Raw genomic sequence first — 16,408 nt, 5'->3', positions numbered from 1 at the left:
GCCTCTGATGCTGGGAGGGATTGGGGGCAGGAGGAGAAGGGGACGACAGAGGATGAGATGGCTGGATGGCATCACTGACTCAATGGACGTGAGTCTGAGTGAACTCCAGGAGTTGGTGATGGACAGGGAGGCCTGGCGTGCTGCGATTCATGGGGTCACAGAGAGTCGGACATGACTGAGCGACTGAACTGAACCGAACCGAACTGACTGCAATTTATCCTGTTATCATCTTTCTATGTATTTGTGGTACTGAATAAGCAATAAAGCAATAGATTTGAGTTTCCTAGTCTGTACTTTAAGTCTGTGTTCATTTGTAGTTAGTTTATAAAGAAGAATTTATGTGACTACATAGCAAAATGTATTTTACTCTTTCCAGTAAGCAAGAAGGTGGGTACAGCTGTATTTTGCAGCATTTTGATGGTCTTAATCACAGATTAGAGGTAATTTAGGGACTGGAGTAAAACATGCTTCATTCGTATTTCAAACTCTAACCCTCAGTTATAAGCACAAAACTGCAAAAGAAATTCCTAATCAAATTTCTAATGTAATATTTCAGACATAGTGACAAGATTCAAATCCATTTCTTGAATTAGAATTACTGAACCTTCAGAATTTCCATTAGTAAATATAAATGCTCTGCTTTCAAAATGTTAGAGATATGAAAAATAGCATGGGACTACAAATACCTTCATAAGTAACTTCAAAAATAAGTGCTCATATTCACACCTTTAAAAACATTTGTTCTTACATAACTCTAGCTCCTCTTAAAGACCATCCTATTATTACATGGGCTTCCCTTGTGACTTAGTGGTAAAAAAAACTTGCCCGCCAATGCAAGAGATGCAGATTCAGTCTCTGGGTCAGGAAGATCCCCTAGAGAATGAAATGGCAACCCACTTCAGTATTGTTGACTGGAAAATCCCATGGACATAGGACTCTGGCAGGCTACAATCCATGGGGTCACAAAGAGTTGGACACGACTTAACAACTAAACAACAACAACAATTATATATGTATAAACTATATATCTATCAATTAATATATGCACATATCAATTAACATACATGTATTTTTAAACAATATTTCACATTTGATCCCTAGAAAAACTCTCAGTAACAAAAGGTACATATTTGAGAGACTTCCACATCTGGAAAGATATTAAGTATATTGGTTTGCTAAGGCTGCCATAGAAAATTATCACAGACTGGGTAGCTTACAAACAGAAATTTATTCTCCCACAGTCTTAAAGGCCAGAAGTCGCAGATCAAGGTATCAGCTGGGCTGGTTTTCCTGGAGGCCTCTCCCAGGGTTGCAGATGCTGTCTTCTCAAGGGCTGTGCTCTGCACACGGCCCTGGTTGTCTACTGTGTACTTGAAGTTTCTCTTCTTACAGGAACACCAGTCAGATTGGATGAGGGCCTCTTTTAACTTAACCACCTCTTTAAAGGCTCTCATTCCAAATACAGTCTCATTCCGAGGTTAGGGATTTAGCACACGGCCTTTAGGGGGAACCACAATCCGGTCCGTAACAGGAAGTGATAGAGTAGGAGTGCGCTTCTCGGTGTTGCCTTGGAGACCTCTTGTGTGTGTTCTGTGTTGTGTGTTAGATGAGCCCATCACAGTCTCCGTAGGAAAGCAAACATCTAACATTTTTCATGGCGAATCACTGAATACAAATGAAAACAAAGTGATGGGAGAAAAGGAAGATTTGAAAAGAGAAGGGGCAAAACTCTTGAAAGAAATTTTAAATTTTTCAATAAAGACTGAACTAGAAGAACACAAGAACTGGTAACTCCTTCAGAAAAATAACATATAGAAAGGGAAAATACATAAATTTCAAAGATGAAAACTCCTGAAGAAAAAGTAATACCAAAGCTCACCAGAGAAGATTCACCATCAGTACTACAGGGATCCAAACATACAATCAAAGCAATGAAACTGAATAAACTAGTTATAATTTAAGAAAAACGTAATCGAGATGAAAAGACTTGAAACTGCATACTGAAAATGCCCATTGCATACTAGAGAAATCAACCCAGAATGGGAAACATGGAGCTATAAAATAGTAAATGTACAAAAATCAGAAGAAAAAAGATCTTTTAAGCATCTAGGCAATAACTAAAGAATGTAAATTTTTTTCAAGATAGGCCACATTGGGCCATAAAACAAGATTCAGTGAAACAGACTACAAGAGATTTAAATTAGAACTCAATAACAATATTTTTTAAATCCCGTATTTGGTCATTTAAAAACACAATTCTAATAACTCATTTCAAAGAAAAAAATCACAAACTGAATTGTAATAAAACAAAGCATATTAAAATTTGTGGGATATAACTAAAGCAGTGCTTAAAGAGAAATTTATAGCTTTAATTGCCCATATCTGGAAGAAAAAAAGATATGAATCAGTTATCTAAGTCTCCAATTTAAGAAACTAGACAAAGAAGAATTAAACCCAAACAAGTCAGGGAAAGAATAACAGTGAGATCAGAAAACAATAAATAAGTTAGACAACAACAGAGAAGTTGATTGTTCGAAAAGTTTTGAAAGTTAATAAACTTAGCAAGACTATACCTCAAAAGTTTATTAGAAAACACCAACAAAAATCTTACCTTGGCCAATTCTTTAATTTTACCAAAACCAGGCTTCCAAGAGGCAGCTGTGAATAGACGATCTTATATCCACTTTGATGAAGCTGAGACTCTTCAGGAAAGTCTTCTTCAGAAACAGAGCACTTATTGTACTTTGAGTCAGTGTTCATGAAGCAGTACCATGGTTCACTGTGATTGACTTTGGCTTTATCCTCATTTGATAACAGTCTCCATTTCAAACAACTTTCATTCTCACATTGAACCCACACTTTGTTTATATACATGTTGTTTTCCACTGAGGAATGCATTGCCATATTACAACATTCTATTATCTTACTATCAAATTTTCCTTTTTCCGTAAGTGCATTTAACCTAGAAAATAAGAGGAAAATAACAGAATAAAGATTTCAGGGGATAAGGAGAGAAAGCTCAGGCCAAAATCCGAGAAGTAGCTTTTTTATACTTTGTTTGCGCACTCTTCTCTATAAACGTTGAACATGTCGTGTTTCCACCCACCCAGAGACAAAGGAAGAAAACAGAAGCCTCAGTCATTCTGGTCATAAAATGCTCCCAAATTAAAAATAAGGAAAGTATGATGGAGCAGAAAAGGGGTACAGGTTAACTATAATATCTATTCCACTACTCCTCAGTATGCATCTAATAGATACCCAGTACTTTTGCCGTTGTTGTTGTTGTTGTTGTTTAGCCGCTAAGTCGTGTCTGACTCTTTGCGACCCCATGGACTGTAGCCCGCCACGCTCCTCTGCCCATGGGATTTCCCAGGCAAGAATGCTAGAGTGGGTTGCTATTTCCTTTTCCAGGGGATCTTCCTGACCTAGGGATTGAACCTGCATCTCCTGCATCACAGGCAGCTTCTTTACTGCTAAGCCACCATAATAAGAGGTAAATCTTACCCATTGCGGATTCTGGGCCAGATACTATTCAATGCACACCACTCATATAGCCTTCCCGACAACCTCAGTGTGACCATTTTTAGAGAGAAAATGAAAGCCAAGGAAAGTCAAGTTATTTGTTCAAGGTCCCACAGCTAGTACAAGATATAGTTGGGATTTAAAGTCAGGCAGTTCCCTAATTCTGTGATCTTATCCACTAGGTAGTATTGCCTCTTGGGTATACGGTGTATACAGTGTAGAACTGATCCCTTTCTTTTTCTAATTCTGAAGAAAACTAAAGGTAGCAAAATATTTCACCATATGAAAATGTGAAATTTTTTAAAAATTAAAGGAATATTTTGCTTATGTTGTTTTGCCTTTTATTAATTCAAGTGATTTTATTTACTATTAATTCAAGACATTAGAATTATATAAGTCCCTAACTGCCAGCTTTAATAATAAGTTATGTGTATATTAAAATAATTAATAATATAGGTAAAATATAAGTAAAACTAATTATTAGTAACTTACTTTGAAATACAAACCTATTTTTAGAAAAAGACTTGCATATACTATATTGATAAATTAGTAGACCACCACTGGGGCTTCCTAGGTGGCTCAGTGGTAAACAATCTGCTGCCAGTGCAGGAGACAAAAGAAATGCAAGAGACGGAGAATCGATCCTTGGGTTGGGAAGATCCCCTAGAGTAGGAAATGGTAACCCACTCCAGTATTCTTGCTTGGAAAATTCCATGGACAGAGGAGCCTGGCAGGCTACAGTCTATGGGGTCGCAAAGAGTCTGACATGACTGAGCACACATACATTGAACATCACTATCCAAGTATGGATAATCAGTCTATCACTATCCACTATCATTATCCACTATCCAACACTAACCAAGTTCAGTGGTTCAGTCATGTCAGACTCTTTGCAACCCCCATGGACTGCAGCACTGCCAGGCTTCCCTGTCCATCACCAACTCCAAGAGCTTGCAAAACTCATGTCCATTGAGTTGGTGATGCCATCCAACCATCTCATCCTCTGTTGTCCCTTCCTCCTCCTGCCTTCAGTCTTTCCCACCATCACGGTCTTCTCCAGTGAGTCAGTTCTTCCCATCAGGTGGCCAAAGTATTGGAGTTTCAGGTTCAGCATCAGTCCTTTCAATGAATATTCAGGACTGATTTCCTTTAGGACAGACTGGTTTGATCTCCTTTCAGTCCAAGGGACTCTCAAGAGTCTTCTCCAGTACCACAGTTCAAAAGCATCAATTATTCGGCACTCAGCTTCCTTTATAGTCCAACTCTCACATCCATACGTGACTACTGGAAAAACCATAGCTTTGACTAGATGGACCTTTATCGACAAAGTATGTCTCTGCTTTTTAATATGCTATCTAGGTTGGTCATAACTTTTCTTCCAAGGAGTAAGCATCTTTTAATTTCATGGCTGCAATCACCATCTACAGTGATTTTGGAGCCCAGAAAAATAAAGTCAGCCACTGTTTCCCCATCTATTTGCCATGAAGTGATGACTGGATGCCATGATCTTAGTTTTCTGAATGTTGAGTTTTAAGCCAGATTTTTTCACTCTCCTCTTTTACCTTTAATTAATAGCTGTACTTTATTCTTTCCTTCCTTCTACTTTCTTTGGGCATTCTTTGTTGAGCTTATCTTTCTCTTTTTGAGTTGATGCTTCATTTTATGTCTTTTTTAAACTTTATTAATTTTATTATATTTTGGTAAGTACTCTTAGTATGAGATCTACCCTTTTAATAATTTTAAAGTGCATTTAAAGAGTACTGCTGACTATGGGTAGAATGTCGTATAGCAGATCTCTATCATTTACTCATCTTTCTTACTTAAAACTTTATGCCTGCTAATTTAGAACTCCCTACTTTCCCATTTTCCTCACCCGTGGAAATCATTGCACTGTTTGATTATATGAATTTGATTATTTTAGATATCACATATAAGTGGAATCACACAGTATTTGTCTTTCTGTGACTGGCTTATTTCATTTAGCATAATGTCCCCCAGGTTAATCCATGTTGTTGCATGTTGCAGAACATTCTCCTCATTTAAGGCTGAACAGCATTCCATTGTATGTTTTCTTTATTTGTCCGTCAATTAACACTTAGGTTGTTTCCATATCTTGGCTACTGTAAATAGTACTGCTATAAACATGGGAGTACTAATATGTCTTGGAGATTCTGATTTCAGTTATCATAGATAAATACCCAGAAGTGGGGTAGCTGAATCATATAGTAGTTCTATTTTTAATTTTTTGAGGAGACCTCCATATTGTTTTCCATAGCACCAGCAGCATTTTGTATTCCCACCTACAAGTTTCCAGTGTATTCACATCCTCATCAATCTCTATTGTCTTTTGACTTTTTGATAACAGCCATCCTAACAGGTGTGAAATGATAACTAATTGTGATTTTGATTTGCATTTCCCTGATGATTAGTGATGTGAAGGATCTTTTCATATACCCAATGGCCATATAGCTTCTTTAGAAAAATGGCCCATTTTAAGATTTAAATGTTTTTATTGTGTCAGTTGTATGAGTTCCTTATATATTTTGGATATTAATCCCTTTTAAAAATGTTTACAAATATTTTCTCCCATTCTGTAGGCTACTTTTCATTTAACTAATTGTCTCTCTTGCTACAAAGAAACAGTTTAATTTAATGTAGTCCTTCCTGCTTTTGGAGAAGGCAATGGCACCCCATTCCAGTACTCTTGCCTGGAAAATCCCATGGACGGAGGAGCCTGGTAGGCTGCAGTTCATGAGGTCATAAGAGTCGGACACGACTGAGCGACTTCACTTCCACTTTTCATTTTCATTGGAGAAGGAAATGGCAACCCACTCCAGTGTTCTCGCCTGGAGAATCCTAGGGACAGAGGAGCCTGGTAGGAGGCCGTCTATGGGGTAGCACAGAGTCGGACACGACTGAAGTGACTTAGCATCAGCAGCAGCCGTCCTGCTTTATTTTTACTTTTGTTGCCTATGCTTTTGGTGTCAGATCCAAAGAATCATTGGTAAAATCAATCTCAAGAAACTTTTCCTATAAGTTTCCTTCTAGGAGTTTTACAGTTTGGTTTTACATTTGTCTTTAATCCAAAAATAAATTTCAAGTTTATTTTTGTGTACAGTTTAAGGATCCAATTTCATTCTTTTGCATACGAACATCCAGTTTTCCAAGACAATTTAATGAAGGGACTATCTTTTCCCCATTCAGTACCTTTGTTTAAAACTGGTTGACCTCTATATACCTGGGTTTATTTCTGGGCTATGTACTCTGTTCCACTGATCTGTGTCTGTTTTTAATGCTGATACTATACCCCTTTGATTACTACAATTTTGTAAAATAGTTTGAAACCAGGAAGTAGAATGCCTCCAACTTTTCTCTTCCTGTTCAAGATTGCTTAGCTATTTGGAGTTTTATGGTTACATACAAATTTTAGCATTTTTTCTATTTCTGTGAAAATGCCACTGGAATTTTGATAGGGATTGAACTGAATCTATAGATTACTTTGGGTTGTATGGATATTTTAACAATATAAATTCTTCTAATCTATTAATATGGATATCTTTCCACTTATTTTTGCCTTCTGTTTCTTTCATCTATGTTTTACAGTTTTCAGTTTATAGATCTTTCACCTTTTTGATTAACTTTCAGTTCAGTTCAGTTCAGTCACTCAGTTGTGTCCAACTCTTTGTGACCCCATGAATCACAGCACACCAGTCCTCCCTGTCCATCACCAACTCCTGGAGTTCACCCAAACTCATGTCCATCAAGCCAGTGATGCCATCCAGCCATCTCATCCTCTATCGTCCCCTTCTCCTCCTGCCCCCAATCCCTCCCAGCATCAGAGTCTTTTCCAATGAGTCAACTCTTCGCATGAGGTGGCCAAAATATTGGAGTTTCAGCTTTAGCATCATTCCTTCCAAAGAACACCCAGGACTGGTCTCCTCTAGGATGGACTGGTTGGATCTCCTTGCAGTCCAAGGGACTCTCAACAGTCTTCTCCAACACCACAGTTCAGAAGCATCAATTCTTTGGCACTCAGCTTTCTTCACAGTCCAACTCGCACATCCATACATGACCACTGGAAAAACCATAGCCTTGACTAGATGGACCTTTGTTTGCAAAGTAATGTCTCTGCTTTTGACTATGCAATCTAGGTTGGTCATAACTTTCCTTCCAAGGAGTAAGCGTCTTTTAATTTCATGGCTGCAATCACCATCTGCAGTGATTTTGGAGCCCAAAAAAAGTCTGACACTGTTTCCCCCATTTTTTGGACACAACTGTAAATTAGATTATTTTCATTTCTTTTTCAGCTACTTTGTTGTCAGTGTATAGAAATGCAACTCATTTCTGTTGGTTGGTTTTGTATCTTACAACTTTCTTGAGTTCATTTATTAGTTTTAACAATTTTTTTCGTGGAGTCCTCAGGGTTTTCTATATATGAGATCATGTATTCTACAAACAGAGAAAATTTTACTTCTTCCTTTGAGATATGGACACTTTCTATTTCTCTTTCTTGCCTGCCTGTCCTGGCTAGAAACTCTAGTACCATGTTGAATAACAGTGGTGTGAATGGGCACCCTGGTCTTGTTGCTGATCTTAGATGAAAGCTTCAAGTTTTTCACTAGTGAGCATGATGTTACCTGTGAGCTTGTTACATATGGTCATCATTTTATTGAAATATAATCCTTCTACATCCAATCTGTCAAGAGTTTTCATCATCAAGAGATATTAACTTTTGTCAAATGCTTTCTCTCCATCTACTGAGATGACATTATGATTACCTTTCCCTTCACTGCGGTGTATCATGTTTATTCATTTCAAAGTGTTAAACCATCCATGCATCTTATGAATAAATTCTACTTGCTCCTGGTGTATGATCTGTTTTATGTGCTCAATTGTTTGCTAGAAAATTGAGAATTTTTCTACATATGTTCATTGGGTATACTAGTCTGATGTTCTCTTTTCTAGTGGTGTTCTTTTATGATGTTGGTATCAAGTTAATGCTGGCTTTCTAAAATGTATTTGGAGTTGTTCTCTTCAATTTTTTGAAAGAGGCTGAGAAGGAATTCCCACTAATTACTCTTAAATTTTTGATAGAACTTACCAATAAAGTCATCTGGTTCTGAACTTTTCTTTGTTGGGAGAATTTTAGATTACTGATTCAATCACCTTACTTGTTGTTATCTGTTCAAATCTATTTCATTCTGATTCAGTCTTGGTAGGTTATATGCTTCTAGGAATTTATCCATTCTTCTAAATTATTCAATTTGTTAGCATCTAATTGTTCATCATAGTCTCTTAGGATCCTTTGTGTTTCTGTGGCTCAGCTATAAAGTCTCTTTCAATTATGAGTCTTCTTTTATTTCCTGCTAGTCTAGCTAAAGTTTTGTGTCTTTTATCACAAAACCAACTCTTACTTTCACTGATCTTTTTCTATTATTTTTTTAATCTTTCATTTATTTTTGCTTTGATTTCTGTTATTTCCTCCTTCAACTAAATTTAGGCTTAGTAGCTCTTCTTTTTTCTAGTTCCTTCTATGTAAAGTTAGTTTGCGTGAGGTCTTTCTTCTTAATGTAAACATTTATCGTTATAAACTTCCCTCTTAGAATTGCTTTCGCAATATCCCATAATTTCAGTATGTTGTATTTCATTTTCATTTGTCTCATGACATTTTCAGGTTCCTGATTTCTTCTTTGATCAACTGGTTTTTCAGGAGCATGTTGTTTAATCTCTATGTATTTGTCAATTTTCCAGTTTTTCTCCTGTTATTAATTTCTAGTTTCACACCATTATGGTCAGAAAGGATGCCTGATAGTATTGCAATATGATATATCCTGGAAAATGCTCCATGTACATTTGAGAAGAATGTCCATTCTGCTGCTGTTAGATTGTTCTGTATATATCTGTGGAATCCTCATCTAAAGCGTAATTTAAGTCCAAAGTTTTCTTACTGATTTTCTGTCTGGATGATCTATTCATTGTTCAAAGTCAGGTAATGAAATCCCCTATTATTGTTGTTGTTCAAAAGCATTAATTCCTCAGCACTTAGCCTTCCTATGGTCCGGCTCTCACATCCATACAAGACTACTGGAAAAACCATAGCTTTGGCTATATGGACCTTTGTCAGCAAAGTGATATCTCTGCTTTAATACACTGTCTAGATTTGTCACAGCTGTTATTTCAAGGAGCATGCATCTTTTAATTTCAATTTTAAGTATTGTTGTACTGCTGTCTATTTCTCTCTTCAGATATTTGCTTTATATATTTAGACACTCCAATACTGGGTGCATAAATATTTTCAGTTATTATATTCTCTTGATGAATTGATCTCTTTATCATTGTATAGCAACCCTGACGTTTTTTACATTTTTTTTTTTACTTCTGTTTTATATAAGAATAGCTATTTCTGGGTCTCTTTTGGTTTTCATTTGTGTGGAGTATCTTTTTCCTTCCCTTCACTTTCAGTCTATGATTAGAGAATTAGTCCATTTACATCTGGAGTAATTTTTAACAGGTAAAAGCTTATTATTGCCCCTTTGTTAATTTTTTACTAAGTGTTTTATAGATCTTTCTCTTCTTTCTCTCATCTTTTATGATTTGATGGTTTTCTGTAGTGGTATACTCCGATTCCTTTTGCATTATCTTATGCATATCTAACAAAGGGTTTTGCTTTGAGGCTTGCCTAAAACATCCTACAATTATAATAGTTCATTTTAAGTTGATAACTTCAATAACATACAAAAGCTCCTCGTGTTTACTCTTTGTCCCTACATTTTATGTTCTGTTGTCACAATTTACAACTTTCCATATTATGTGTCCAATAAAAATTATTTAAGTGTCCAACTCTTTGCTACCCCATGGAGTATATGGTCGATTGAATTCTCCAGGCCAGAATACTGGAGTGAGAGCTGTTCCCTTCTCCAGGGGATCTTCCCAACCCAGGGATTGAACCCAGATCTCCTGCATTGCAGGAGGATTCTTTACCAGCTGAGCCACCAGGGAAGCCCAATAATACTGGAGTGGGTAGCCTATCCCTTTCTCCAGGGGGTCTTCCCAACCCAGGAATTGAACCAGGATCTCTTTCATTGCAGGCAGATTGTTTACCACCTGAGCTATTACGGAAGCCCCCAAATTACTGTAGCTACAGAGATTTTCAATACTTTTGTCTTTTTGCCTTTATACTAAAGCTATATGTGATTTACATAATGCCATCATATATTATTTTTAATACAACATTATATTTACCTGTATCAGTGAGTTTTATACTTTTATGTTTTCATATTCCTAATTAGTATCCTTTCATTTGAGCTTAAAGAATTCCTTTAGCATTTCTTGTAAGGCAGGTTTAGTGGTGATGAATTCCTTGACCTTTTATCAATATCTCTATTTCTCCACCAATTCTGAAGAACAACTTTGCCAGAAACACTGTTCTTGACTGGCAGTTTTCTTTCTTTCATAAGTTCTTTTAGAACTTTCAATATATTATTCCACTCCCTCTCCTCACTTTTTTCTGTCCTTTTTGTTCCTCTGACTTTATGATTTCCAGTGAACTATCTTCAAGCTCATTGATCCTTTCTTCTGTTTGATCTTCTGCCTTCTCTCGTCTCACCCCAGTTTCCACATGTCCATTTAGGATCTCGCAGAACTACTACTAATTATGTGCCCCATTAGCTCCCATATGCAGATTAATTAGAACCATTAGGCAGCAGCTGAAAAAGTATATAGTCAAATCCCTTTTAGGGAAAACTGAGACTTGTGCTTTTGCCTGCTCTCTCTGTGATAAGCCTGGCAGGACGTGCTTACAGATCTGTTAGAAATTGCTTACTTGTTTTCCATGGTGAAAGGGGACTGTGAATGTGAAGCCCTTTTGGTTCTCTAAGGTAGGTGATTTGGGAGCCAGTTCCTTGAGTGGCAGTCATAAAAGTTGGGGTGCTAGATGCACAGACAAGCTCCTTCCAGAAAGAAGCTGGACACTCACTTTTATAACTGGAGAGAGGGAGAGGAAACTGCTCACAAGCCCTTTCAGGCTCCCGGAAGAGGACAATCAGCTTCCAGATGCAAGCTGGTTAGAAGCCCAATTCTTGGGCAGCAACTAGAAAAGTATGCAGTTAAATTCCTTCCATAGAGAAAATGGTAATTTTGTGTTTTATTCTGGTCCGTCTGTGTTGAGTCCAAGGATACAGCCAAGGTTAAGTGTTTGCACTTCTGTTTAAAACCATAACATGGTCCTGGTGGATGCACAAATGCTGATTCCCATTGGCTCTCAGAGCTAGGTGATCTAGGAGCTGGTCCCTTGGGTAGCAGCCATAAAAGTTGAGGAACTAGCTGTGTGGTCCAAACCATCTGTTTCTCAGGAGAAACTGCTGGGTTCCTCCGTGGTTAAACTAAAGGTCTATGGCATGAATGTATCTTAGCTTTTCCTACTCATTTCAGTGTGGTTATTTCCTCAGTCACCTCAATGTGTAGGAGGAACTAAACTAGTTTCTATATTTCTCTCCAAAGGAACTGATCTGTGTGGAGCTGCTCATTCAGTGCATCTGTGGGAGGAAGAAAAGTCTGATGCCTTGTATTTACTCTGCTGTCTTGGTGGCGTCCTTTGTATTTTGTTTTCTTTACTTCTAATGAGCTCCAGAAAATTTTAAACAGTAATAGCAATATCTCTACCTTGTTATAAAAGAGCGCAGTGACCTCAGCCCTTAGCACAGCAGCCACTGCCGTGCATCTTTACCTCGTACCCTGTCACCAGGCACTGTGTCCCGTTCACCTATTAGTCAGTGCCTCAGTGGGCCCCGCCCATTCAACAACTGTCAGTGAGCGACTGTTAGGGGTCCTGCTCAGCCACTGAAGAGTGTAGCAGTGGGCCCTGCCCACAAGCAACCAACTGTTAAAATAATGAGTTAGTGAGGGGATTTAGACAACAGAGGTTGGGGGGGGGGTGTTGCGAGGTGGAGAGTGAGGTAAGAGGCAGATTTAGGCCTTCTCCTGGAGGCCCTCCAGCTCACCTAGCCTTGGGCCAACAGGTGAGGTGGAGTGCCCAGGGAATAGATTGGGGACTACATCCTGCAGGGCTCCAGCGACCTCACTAAGGCCCTCCACCAGCCTTGTCCCGGTCCTTGAGGCAGCAGTGAACCGCTCTCCCTTTCCTGTTTCTGTGACTTACTGCCATGGTCACACTCTCTGAGACCTGGTCTGTCCCATTTGGGTGACCTGAGGAGACTGAAGACCAGCTGAGTTGGGCACCTGGCTTCCTCAGCAATGACAGCTCGGCAGGATGTGGGAACCTGGCCCTAAAGGAACAGCCAACTGCAATCCACCTTCTCAAAGACAGGATTGGGACCTTGGAGGGTTAAAGTTGTGCCTTAAGACCCTGCCTTTTTTTGTCAGGACCGAGAATAAAAGTTGTCTGGTAGAGAATCACAAGAATACCATTACCTGACTGTTACCTCACCATGACCTGACCTCAACAGCAAAGGATTTGACACCAAAAAGTTTGCAACAACTAACCATGCCCTTCCCTCACCTTTTGCTTTTAAAGGGGTTTGCTGAAAGTTTTCAGTAACTTTGGGGTTCTTAGGGCATGAGCCACCCATCTCTTTGTATAGATCTGTAATAAATCTTTCTCTGTTCTAAACTCTTAACATTTTAGTATTGATGGGCCTCACTGTGTGTCGGGCACACGGATTTGCGATTTGGTAACAGTAGGATGAGATAACACTGGTCAACCAACCCCAAGTTCAAATATGAAGAGAGACAAGGAAGACTCATAAGTCTAAAGCAGGTATTGGGACAACTAAGCTGAGGGTAAGGAGTTGGGGAACAGGTCTACAAACAGTGAAATAATCGATTACAAGTTCATTCAAGAACCTTCTATTTATTATTTAATAAGAAAAATAGGATTTCTTAGTATTTAATATCAAATTGACACTAGAACCCTCACTCAGACCATATAAAAGCAGGTCATATGTTCTAAATGGAATGTGAGGCCTCCTGCTGGAAAGATGGGAGGTACCACATGTAGAGTATCAGGTGCCCTTCAGTTATCCATTTACTTTTACCATACTGCCATTATTTTTAACTAGCTAAACAGATCTACAGGCTATATTATCTAGATTATTCCTCACAAAGTGAAGTCACTTTAAAATATCCCTACAAAGAAAGAGCATACTGAAGAGAATACTAATAACAAATAATGAAAGTTAAGAGGTATAAAAGAAAGCAGAACATGATATTAGTATCTGTCACTCAATTGCCTAGGATTCTGTCCATCCTAGAACCACTGGAGAAAGCACTCTAAGTTCACTGCACTGCATCAGTGGAAAGCTTAGGAAAATCCATTATGATAGCCAATTATAATATGTTAAGGGGATTAAAAGATTACTTTTAAATGGTAGATAAAGTTTTCAGATTTTCTTAGGAAGTCAGTGGATAATACTGAGAAGATAAATTAATACCAAGAAAATGTCATTATTATTTAAGTAGTGATACTCATTTTCAATTGTGTCAAACCTCTTGGTATTTTAGATTTGATAGTTTATCCAGGCTAATAGAATGTATAATATAGGTTATGAAATACTTACTCTTTTCAAACCAGATTCTCATTATTTCTATTACCTTTTCTCCAGCATTTGGTTGGTTTTAAAAATTATTGCCACATCAGTTATATTTAACTAGTTAAAACATATATACAGATTATATTATCCAGAATTTTCCTCACAAAGTGAAGGAATATTTAATATTTAAATATTTAATATTTAAAATATTTCTACAGGGCTTTCCTAGTGGTCCAGTGGTTGAGAATCACCTTGCAATGCAGGGGACACCAGTTTGACCCCTGGTCTGGGAAGATCCCACATGCTGCAGGGCAACTGAGTCCTTGGGCCACAACTACTAAGCCTGCACTCTGGAGCCTGCAAGCTGCAACAGCTTAGTCCGCACATAGCAACTACTGAAGTCCCTGTGCCCTACAGCCCACGCTCTGCAACAACAGAAGCCACTGCGATGAGAAGCCTGCACACAGCAACTAGAGAGTAGCCCCCACTCTCTGAAACTATAGAAAGCCCACGCGAAGCAATGAAGACCCAGCTCAGCCAAAAGTAAAGAAATAAATGAATATTAAAATATGTTTCTACAAAGAAACAGCATATTGAAAAGAATAGTGATATACAAATAAAGTATTTAGGCTGATGCAAAAGTAATTTGCAGTTTTGGATTGTTGAATTTTGCTGTTCGATACTGGAATTTCAAATAATCTCAAATAAATGTGATTACGTTATACATCACTTTAATGCTCATTTCTTGCTTTGCTTTTTTTTGCTAATGACGTATTACTTGCTGTTTATTTTATATTTATTTTAGACTAAGGAAACGATGTTAGACAAAAAGCAAATTCGAGTGATTTTCTTATTGAGTTCAAAATGGGTCATAAACAATATGTTATGGAGACAACTCGCAACATCAACAACACACCTGGCCTAGGAACTGCTAACAAACATACTCTGCAGTGGTGATTTGAGAAGTTTTGCAGAGCAAATAAGAGCCGTGAAGATGAAAGAGTGCAGTGGCAGGCCATTGGAAGCTGACAATGACCAACTGAGAGGATCATCAAAACTGATCCTCTTACAACAACATGAGAAGTTGCCAAAGAACTCAGCGTCAACCATTCTATGGTCATGCAGCATTTGAAGCAAATTGGAAAGGTGAAAAAGCTTGATAAGTGGGTGTCTTGTGAGCTGATCAAAAAGAAAAATCGTCATTTTGAAGTGTTATCTTCTTTTACTCTACGTAGCAACAATGAACCATTTCTTATTGGATTGTGACATGTAATGAAAAGTGGATTTTCACAGCAGGATCTTCTATGACCCACCTCCCAGAATATTGGAAATAAAAGCAAAAATAAACAAATGGGACCTAACTAAAATTAAAAGCTTCTGCACAACAAAGGAAACTCTAAGCAAGGTGAAAAGACAGCCTTCAGAATGGGAGAAAATAATAGCAAATGAAACAACTGACGAAGAATTAATCTCAAAAATATTCAAGCAATTCCTGCAGCTCAATTCCAGAAAAATAAACGACCCAATCAAAAAATGGGCCAAAGAACTAAACAGACATTTCTCCAAAAAAGACATACAGATGGCTAACAAACACATGAAAAGATGCTCAACATCACTCATTATCAGAGAAATGCAAATCAAAACCACAATGAGGTACCATTTCACGCCAGTCAGAATGGCTGCGATCCAAAAGTCTACAAGCAATAAATGCTGGAGAGGGTGTGGAGAAAAGGGAACCCTCTTACACTGTTGGTGGGAATGCAAACTAGTACAGCCACTATGGAGAACAGTGTGGAGATTCCTTAAAAAACTGGAAATAGAACTGCCATATGACCCAGCAATCCCACTGCTGAGCATTCACACGGAGGAAAGCAGAATTGAAAGAGACACATGTACCCCAATGTTCATCGCAGCACTGTTTATAATAGCCAGGACATGGAAGCAACCTAGATGTGCATCAGCAGATGAATGGATAAGAAAGCCGTGGTACATATACACAATGGAGTATTACTCAGCCATTAAAAAGAATACATTTGAATCAGTTCTAATGAGGTGGATGAAACCGGAGCCTATTATACAGACTGAAGTAAGCCAGAAAGGAAAACAGTACACTAACCAATGGCAACCCACTCCAGTACTCTTGCCTGGGAAATCCCATGGATGGAGGAGCCTGGTGGGCTACAGTCCATGGGGTCGCAAAGAATCAGACATGACTGAGTGACTTCACTTTCACTTTTCACTTTCATGCACTGGAGAAGGAAATGGCAACCCACTCCATATTCTTGCCTGGAGAATCCCAGGAATGGGAGCCTGGTGGGCTGCCATCTATAGGGTCGCAC

General features: G+C 38.3%; 1 protein-coding gene across 3 annotated transcripts in view; it reads right to left on the bottom strand.

Annotated features, from left to right (window-relative positions):
* The window catches only part of ZCWPW2 (zinc finger, CW type with PWWP domain 2), a 143,994-nt gene that overhangs the window by 80,540 nt on the left and 47,046 nt on the right, over positions 1 to 16,408 (bottom strand). For all 3 annotated transcript variants that reach the window (XM_010842050.1, XM_010842051.1, XM_010842052.1), the window contains exon 2: positions 2,612 to 2,962. In XM_010842050.1, coding sequence (XP_010840352.1) covers positions 2,612 to 2,904 — 293 coding nt within the window. In that variant the 5' untranslated portion in view covers positions 2,905 to 2,962. The remainder of the gene's footprint in view (positions 1 to 2,611; positions 2,963 to 16,408) is intronic.

Source organism: Bison bison, unplaced genomic scaffold, assembly GCF_000754665.1.
Source record: "Bison bison bison isolate TAMUID 2011002044 unplaced genomic scaffold, Bison_UMD1.0 scf7180017864171, whole genome shotgun sequence".
In the NCBI taxonomy this organism is placed as follows: Eukaryota; Metazoa; Chordata; class Mammalia; order Artiodactyla; family Bovidae; genus Bison; species Bison bison.
Note: the sequence above shows the minus strand (reverse complement) of the source record. Positions and strands in the feature narration are given on the sequence as shown.